Genomic DNA, 10,000 nt, shown 5'->3' on the forward strand with positions numbered 1-10,000 from the left:
CCGCTGGTTACGATATTTCAAAATATCCAGAAAAGATAGAGAAGCGTTTAAAAAATAAAACAATAGGTTCTATGGATATATATGAAAAATTAGTCAGAATGTAGAAAACCGAAAAAGGCTGGAGATGAAATGTTTCTACTTTAATAAATCACACGTAATACTATTACTATTTATTAGTCAAGATTACATTAGTATTCACTTGAAGCACATTCATGTATACTGTACATATATGCACACTTGTGCATATGTTTAAATGTGCTCATGATGGCAGAGACAAGGGGACAGTGACATCGCCCTATCAAGCAGGACAATGCCCTAGAGACTGACCATATATCATATATCAGCGCCAAGCTCCTTCTCCAACCAAGCTAGGACCAGGGAGGCCAGACAATGGCTGCTGATGACTCAACAGATAGAGCTTGCTCCCTAAAGCCCCCAACCTTAGCTCACAATGATGGTAAGGCTGCAGACATTAATGGCACTAACGAGACTAAGCAGGACTCGAACCCCCGACTGGCAAACACCAGGCAGAGAAGTTACAAATCCGGCCACACAAAAGTATACGCCCATGTCGTAGCGCTGCGAGAAATATTTATTCACGACAGGGATAACCATTTATAAAGGGAGAGGTGCGGAAGAGAACTGCAAATATGAAGTGATAGAGAATGTAAATTAACCACCAAAAGATAATGTTTAGCGCTGCAATGCCGTTCCTGAGGTAATAAGAGCATTATAATGATGAGATAAACGTTTATCTCGTAAGTTACTAAATCCATAGTAAATTAGCCTAGTTCTGAATGTAACGTTTTCATCAACTCAAAAGTTTAGTTCAGAATATTGTCAACTTAGAATATATATATATATATATATATATATATTAATCTTTATAACTGTAATCGAACAGTTTAACATGTTTTTTCAAAAGGCCCATAAAAGAAACACAGGAAATATGAATAAATCACACTATATTTCGGTCAATAAACATCGACCCTCTTCAGGAAGTAAGTTAAAGTGAGAATTACAGTGGAGAGAAGGTTATATATGAAAGCAAAAGGGTGTGTTCAATTGTTCTAGATTGTTATAATTGCTGGAAGGATGTATATATATATATATATGTGTGTGTGTGTGTGTGTGTGTGTATATTTGTAGGTAGTTGGTTGGCCAGGGCACCAGCCACTCGTTGAGATACTACCGCTAGAGAGTTATTGGGTCCTTTGACTGGCCAGACGGTAATACACTGGATTCTTCTCGCTGATTAAGGTTCATTTCCCTTTGCCTACACATACACGGTTATTAGCCGACATTGATCACAAATTCCAGTAGTATACTATAAGTGGTAAATTCCCAAAAAGAGAATATAATGATACTGAAGGTTTGATACTAGAATTTATATGTCTTTATTATGTCTATAAACGTAAAGAACAAAGAAGCCTTATATAGGAATTAAATAAGTATCAGATCTCTGTTAATCTACCTAAAGCTTGTATAGAAAATGTGATTATATGGATACTTTAGAATAAACCATTCTCTATTAGTGAGATACACAAACTCACACACACATACACACACGTATATATATATATATATACATATATATATTATAACTATATATATATATATATATATATTTGTGTATATACACACAAATATATGCGCGTGTGTGTGCAAGTCACGTATACTCTCCCTCTCCTCCCCTTCCCACCCCTCCTCTCTCTCTCTCTCTCTCTCTCTCTATCTCTCTCTCTCTCTGTGTATATATATATATATATATATATATATATATATATATATATATATGTATATATATATATATATATATACATACATACATATATTACATACACTATAATTCACGTTGGCAACACCGCCAATCCTGAAATCAGCAAAGTTGACATCTGGTGTCCCAAATTCGCGAAAGGCCAACTGCCCATAATACTGCAACATCCCCCCCCCCCTCCAACTCCCCCCATAACCACAAGCAGGAACAGACGGACTCTCACTATCAAATGACTCTAAAACGCTGCCCACAGAGACACTAGATTACATTGAAAGACAAACGGGCAATGCTTTCCTAATGCTTTGTAAAGGGAAAGCCACCTTCAATCCTCCCCCCCCCTCCCCCCATACTAGAGAGGAAATAGCCCTCCGTCGCCCGAGACAGGACTTTAGCGTGAATGGCTGTCATTGTGTATTCATAGACACTCAGGGACGTTCGGAAATTAATACACAACGACCCGGATGATCCCCGTGACATGCGTCCCTAATAGCATAAGACCCGACTTCGGCAGAAAGGGAGAGAGTGCATTGCCGGTCGTTGCATTTTCGTATGAAACGCGTTGGACGCCTTTGTTTATTACGCTGAATGACTAATGTGTAATCATAAATATAGTGTGTGTTTATATATATATATATATATATATGTAAATTTGTGTGTATATACACATACACAAATGTATGCGCGTGTGTGTATACGCCATTGCAAATATCTTCATACAGGAATAATATTATTCTTATTTGCTTAGACGCGTACACGCACATACAGTATACACGTATACTCTCCCTACCTACCCTACCCTCCTCTCTCTCTCTCTCTCTCTCCTCTCTCTCTCTCTGTTTTTCTATGTATATATATATATATATATATGTACACTATAATTCAAATTGGCAACACCGCTAATCCTGAAATCAGCAAAGTTGACATCTGGTATCCCAAATTCGCGAAAGGCCAACTGCCCATACTACTGCAACATCCCCCCCCCCCCCCATACCACAAGCAGCAGGAACAGACGGACTCTTAACAAATGACTCCAAAACGCTGCTCTCAGAGACACTAGATTACATTGAAAGACAACGAGCAATGCCTTCCTAATGCTATGTAATGGGAAAGCCACCTTCAATCCCAGCCCCCCACCTCCCCCCCCCCCCCTCTAACATTAGAGAGGAATAGCCCTCCGTCGCTGGAGACAGGACTTGAGCGTGAATGGCTGTCATTGTGTATTCATAGACACTCAGGGACGTTCGGAAATTAATACACAACGACCTGGATGATCCCCGTGACAGCGTCCCCTAATAGCATAAGACCCGACTTCGACCGAAAGGGGAGAGAGTGCATTGCCGGTGTGACGGTCTGAACCAGGGTTAAAGAATATTCTTTTAACCCTGGTCTGAACGATCCCCCGGTCTCAGAATTCTCCTTGACATTGTATATTGGTTCTTTTCGCCATTAGCTCGCTTCGCTTGCATGAAAATAAAACATCAAGCTCGTATGTACTGGCAAGCGGTAATGTTGAGCTGCGCACGCTAACATTACAGGAAAATGAAACATCAACCTCGTATGCACTGGCAAACGGTAATGTTCGCGCATGCGCAGATTATCAAGGAGAATTCTGAGACTGGGGGATCGTTCAGACCGTCACACCGGTCGTCGCATTTTCGTATGAAACGCGTTGGACGCCTTTATTTATTACGCTGCATGACTAATATGTAATCACAAATATAGTGTGTGTACATATATATATATATATATATATATATTTGTGTGTATATACGCATACACAATTGTATGCGCGTGTGTGTATACGCCATTGCAAAATATCTTCATACAGAATAATATTATTCTTATTGTCTAGACGTGTACACGCACATATACACGAATACTCTCCCTACCCTATACCCTAACCCTCTCTCTCTCTCTCTCTCTCTCTCTCTATATATATATATATATATACATATATATACATACATATATATATACATACATATATTACATACACTATATTCACGTTGGCACCACCGCCAATCCTGAAATCAGCTAGGTGACATCTAGTATCCCAAATTCGCGAATGGCTAACCGCCCATACAATTGCACCATCCCTCCCCATAACCACAAGCAGGAACAGACGAACTCTCGCTTATCAAATGACTCCAAAACGCTGCCCACAGAGACACAAGATTACATTGAAAGACAAACGGCAATGCCTTCCTAATGCTATGTAAAGGGAAAGCCACCTCAATCCCCCCCCCCCCCTCACATTAGAGAGGAAATAGCCCTCCGTCGCTCGAGACAGGACTTATAGCGTGAATGGCTGTCATTGTGTATTCATAGACACTCAGGGACGTTCGGAAATTAATACACAACGACCCGGATGATCCCCGTGACATGCGTCCCTAATAGCATAAGACCCGACTTCGACAGAAAGGGGAGAGAGTGCATTGCCGGTCGTTGCCTTATCGTATGAAACGCGTTGGACGACTTTGTTTATTACGCTGAATGACTAATATGTAATCACAAATATAGTGTGTGTGTAATATATATATATATATATATATATATTTATTTATATTTGTGTGTGTATACTGTACACATACACAAATGTATGCGCGCGTGTGTATATGGCATTGCAAAATATATTCATACAGGAATATTATTCTTATTGCCTAGACGTGTACACGCACATATACACGTATACTCCCTACCCTACCCTCCTCTCTCTCTCTCTCTCTCTCTCTCTCTCTATGTATGTATATATATATATATATATATATACATATATATATATATATATATATTACATACACTATAATTCAAATTGGCAACACCGCTAATCCTGAAATCAGCAAGTTGACATGTGGTATCCCAAATTCGCGAACGGCTAACTGCCCATACCACTGCAACACCATTGCGAAATATCTTCATATAGGAATATAAATATTACTCATATTTACCTAGACGTGTACTGACGCACAGGCTCTCTCTCTCTCTCTCTCTCTCTCTCTCTCTCTCCTTATAATATAATATATATATATATATATATAATACATACATACAGTACATACATATATATATATATATATACAATGCAGTACATACATATATATATATATATATATATACATACATACATACATATATTACATACATTATAATTCACGTTGGCAACACCGCCAATCCTGAAATCAGCAAGTTACCATGTGGTATCCCAAATTCGCGAATGGCTAACCACCCATACTGCGGCAACATCCCCCCCCCCCCCCCGCTCCCCCATAACCACAAGCAGGAACAGACGAACCCTCGCTTATCAAATGACTCTAAAACGCTGCCCACAGAGACACTAGATTACATTGAAAGACAAACGAGCAATGCCTTCTAATGCTATGTAAAGGAAAGCCACCTTCAATCCCAGCCCCCCCCCCCCTATAACATTAGAGAGGAAATAGCCCTCAGTCGCTGGAGACAGGACTTTAGCGTGAATGGCTGTCATTGTGTATTCATAGACACTCAGGGACGTTCGGAAATTAATACACAACGACCCGGTTGATCCCGTGACATGCGTCCCTAATAGCATAAGACCCGACTTCGACAGAAAGGGGAGAGGGTGCATTGCCGTCGTTGCATTTTCGTATGAAACTCGTTGGACGCCTTTGTTTATTACGCTGAATGACTAATATGTAATCACACATGTAGTATATATATATATATATGCGTGTGTGTTTGTGCGCGTGTTTGTGTGCATGCCATTGCAAAATATCTTCATATAGGAATATAAATATTACTCATATTTACCTGGACGTGTACTGACGCACAGGCTCTCTCTCTCTCTCTCTCTCTCTCTCCTTATATATATAAATATATATATATATATGCATATATATATATATATATATATACATGTATTATATACACTATAATTCACGTTGGCAACACCGCCAATCCTGAAATCAGCAAAGTTGACATCTGGTATCCCAAATTCGCGAATGGCTAACCGCCCATACTACTGCAACATCTCCACCCCCCCCCCTCCCCCATACCACAAGCAGGAACAGACGAATCTCTCTTATCAAATGACTCCAAAATGCTTCCCTCAGAGACACAAGATTACATTGAAAGACAAACGCAATGCCTTCCTAATGCTATGTAAAGGGAAAGCCACCTTCAATCCCAGCCCCCCCCCCCACCCCCTCTCTCTAACATAAGGGAGGAAATAGCCCTCCGTCGCTGGAGACAGGACTTCACCGTGAATGGCTGTCATTGTGTATTCATAGACACTCAGGGACGTTCGGAAATTAATACACAACGACCCGGTTGATCCCGTGACATGCGTCCCCTAATAGCATAAGACCCGACTTCGACAGAAAGGGGAGAGAGTGCATTGAGGGTCGTTGCATTTTCGTATGAAACGCGTTGGATGCTTTGTTTATTACATTGAATAACTATTAAGGAATCAAACAAATTATTATTATTATTATTATTATTATTATTATTATTATTATTATATATATATATATAGTGTGTGTGTGTGTGTGTGTGTGTGATTGTTAGCATGACATTGCAAAATATCTTCATATAGGCATATAAATATTACTCATATTACCTGGACGTGTACTGATGCACAGGCACACGTATAGCTCTCTCTCTCTCTCTCTCTCTCTCTTAATATATATATATATATATACATAGATATAGATGTATATATAATATATATATATATGTATGTATGTATAAATTACATACACTATAATTCACGTTGGCAACACCGCCAATCCTGAAATCAGCAAAGTTGACATCTGGTATCCCAAATTCGCGAATGGCTAACCGCCCATACTACTGCAACATCTCCACCCCCCCCCCCTCCCCCATAACCACAAGCACGAACACACGGACTCTCGCTTATCAAATGACTCCAAAACGCTGCCCTCAGAGACACTATATTACATTGAAAGACAAACGGGCAATGCCTTCCTAATGCTATGTAAAGGGAAAGCCACCTTCAATCCCCAGCCCCCCCCCCCCCTATAACATTAGAGAGGAAATAGCCCTCCGTCGTTCGAGACAGGACTTTACCTTGAATGGCTGTCATTGTGTATTCATAGACACTCAGTGAGGTTCGGAAATTAATACACAACGACCCGGATGATCCCCGTGACATGCGTCCCTAATAGCATAAGACCCGACTTCGACAGAAAGGGGAGAAAGTGCATTGCCGGTCGTTGCATTTTCGTCTGAAACGCGTTGGACGCCTTTGTTTATTACGCTGAATAACTATTAAGGAATCAAACATATTATTATTATTATTATTATTATTATTATATATATATATATATATAAAGATATATATATAATATATATCATATACAGTATATAAATATATAAATATATATATATATATATATGTGTGTGTGTCTGCGCGTGTGTGTATGTGTGTGTGATTGTGAGCATGACATTGCAAAATATCTTCATATAGGAATATAAATATTACTCATATTTACCTGGACGTGTACTGATGCACCAGGCACACGTATAGCTCTCTCCCTCTCTCTCTCTCTCTCTCTCTCTCTCTCTCAATATATATATATATATATATATATACTGTATATATATATATGTGTGCATATATAAATATATATATAGATATATATAATTTTATATATATATATATATATATATTACATACACTATAATTCACGTTGGCAACACTGCCAGTCCTGAAATCAGCAAGTTGACATCTGGTATCCCAAATTCGCGAATTGCTAACCGCCCATACCACTGCAACATCTTCCCCCCCCCCCTCCCCCATAACCACAAGCAGGAACAGACGGACTCTCGCTTATCAAATGACTCCAAAACGCTGCCCTCAGAGACACTAGATTACATTGAAAGACAAATGGGCAATGCCTTCCTAATGCTATGTAAAGGGTAAGCCACCTTCATCCCAGCCCCCCCCCCCCCCTCTAACATTAGAGAGGAAATAGCCCTCCGTCGCTGGAGACAGGACTTTACCCGTGAATGGCTGTCATTGTGTATTCATAGACACTCAGGGGACGTTCGGAAATTAATACACAACGACCCGGTTGATCCCCGTGACATGCGTCCCTAATAGCATAAGACCCGACTTCGACAGAAAGGGCAGAGAGTGCATTGAAGGTCGTTGCATTTTCGTATGAAATGCGTTGGACGCCTTTGTTTATTACGCTGAATGACTAAAATGTAATCAAATATATAGTGTATATATAAGGAGAGAGAGAGAGAGAGAGAGAGAGAGAGATCACATGTACAGTACACACACAAACACACACACACACACACACATATATATATATATATATGTATAATATATATGTATATACATATATATATATATATATATAGAGAGAGAGAGAGAGAGAGAGAGAGAGAGATATGGTGAAGTAAAATAATTTCTTTAGATTACACTTACGATTGGTTACTTTGGCAAATGATTGGAGTCAGTATTTGTGTGTATGTATGTATGTATGCATGTGCCCATGTATTTATGCAGGTATGGGTGTTCGTGTGTGTAAAGAATAGTGTAACAAGGCACCTTTATCTCTATGGTTTCACATATCCTTCTGTAGAGTTGTGACGAGATAACGCAGCAAGTTTAAAGGGGTCTATTAGTTTCCCGATAAACATGCAAATTCTTGAAGGGACACTAGGGCACACTATTCTATCTAATTTATCTTCCTCTTGTTTTGTTAAAGTTTTTATAGTTCATATAGGAACTATTTATTTGAATGTAAAGTTCTTAAAATATTTTATTTTTCCTTGTTTCCTTTCCTCACTGGGCTATTTTCCGTGTTGGGCCCCTGGGCTTATAGCATCCTGCCTTTCCAACTAGGGTTGTAGCTTAGCAATCAATAATAATAATAATAATAATAATAATAATAACAAATGTGAACAGTTCCTTCTATCCCTGGGGAGTTATATCCCAAATCATGGAGACCGTAAAGAACTCCTTGTTCCAAACATGTAACCGAAAAGTATATGCGCAGAAAACCTTCACAGATTATGGACTGTCCCACTCTCTTACACACTGAGCACATTCTTTTTTGTATGTCGATACTTCCGAGTTATACTATTATCCATCTAATGTTAAACGATTTTCCTATGATCTTCCGGTAACTAAACTTTCTCTTACAGAAATGGATCTTTTTTTCACTACGTCACCATCTTGCAACATTTTCTTAGCTCTCCATCTTCCAATGTTTCATCCGTTCTTAACCCACATTATTATTATTATTATTATTATTATTATTATTATTATTATTATTATTATTATTATTATTACAGTACTAGCTAAGTTACAACCCTAGTTGGAAAAGCAAGTTGCAATGAGCCCAAGGCCTCCAACAAGGAAAAAATATCCCAGTAAGGAAAGGAAATAAGGAAATAAATAAAAGATATAAGTAATGAACAATTGAAATAAAATCTTTTAAAAACATTAACAACATTAAAACAGATATTCATATATAAACTATATAAAGACTTATTTCAGCCTGTTCAGTATACAAAACAACTGCTGCAAGTTTGAGCTTTTGAAGTTCTACTGATTCAACATATGCCCAATCAATCAACACATCCCCATTACTGACACCATAGACAAAACTTCTCAAAATATAGAGTAAAATTCGAATTTAACTATTGGTAGCGCTACCGGAGACAGACAGATAGAGAGTTTGGGGGAGATCTCTTTAGCTCCTAATAGCAGTTTTTATTTTTTGATAATCTCTTCTATATCATAAGGAGAGAGAGAGAGAGAGAGAGAGAGAGAGAGAGAGAGAGAGGTCTAACTCAAAAATGTTTCAAAGCAGAACATTTCTTCAACATGATTAATTCTGGATAGGATTTATTTCCTGTAACCTGAGAAATCAATCAATTATTGATGTGCCATCTATAATACTGGACGTGTTGGTTACGGATAAGGGAGACATAAACGAAATTTAACAAGAACATAAAAGAAATAAAAATTTTAATCGTTCATAGGAACAAAAAAGATGATGATTTGTATATATATATATATATATATATATAGATAGATATAGATATATTTGTGTATATACACATACACAAATGTATGCGCGTGTGTGTATACGCCATTGCAAAATATTTTCATACAGGAATAATATTATTCTTATTTGCCTAGACGTGTACACGCACATATACACATATATTCTCTCTACCCTACCCTACCCTCCTCTCTCTCTC

General features: G+C 38.3%; 1 protein-coding gene across 1 annotated transcript in view; it reads left to right on the forward strand.

Annotated features, from left to right (window-relative positions):
• The first annotated feature begins 390 nt into the window (after positions 1 to 390).
• LOC137654837 (uncharacterized) overlaps positions 391 to 10,000 on the forward strand; it is a 13,605-nt gene continuing 3,995 nt past the window's right edge. Inside the window, exon 1 of the mRNA XM_068388794.1 lies at positions 391 to 457. Coding sequence (XP_068244895.1) covers positions 391 to 457 — 67 coding nt within the window. The remainder of the gene's footprint in view (positions 458 to 10,000) is intronic.

This window comes from Palaemon carinicauda, chromosome 15, assembly GCF_036898095.1.
Source record: "Palaemon carinicauda isolate YSFRI2023 chromosome 15, ASM3689809v2, whole genome shotgun sequence".
NCBI lineage: Eukaryota > Metazoa > Arthropoda > Malacostraca > Decapoda > Palaemonidae > Palaemon > Palaemon carinicauda.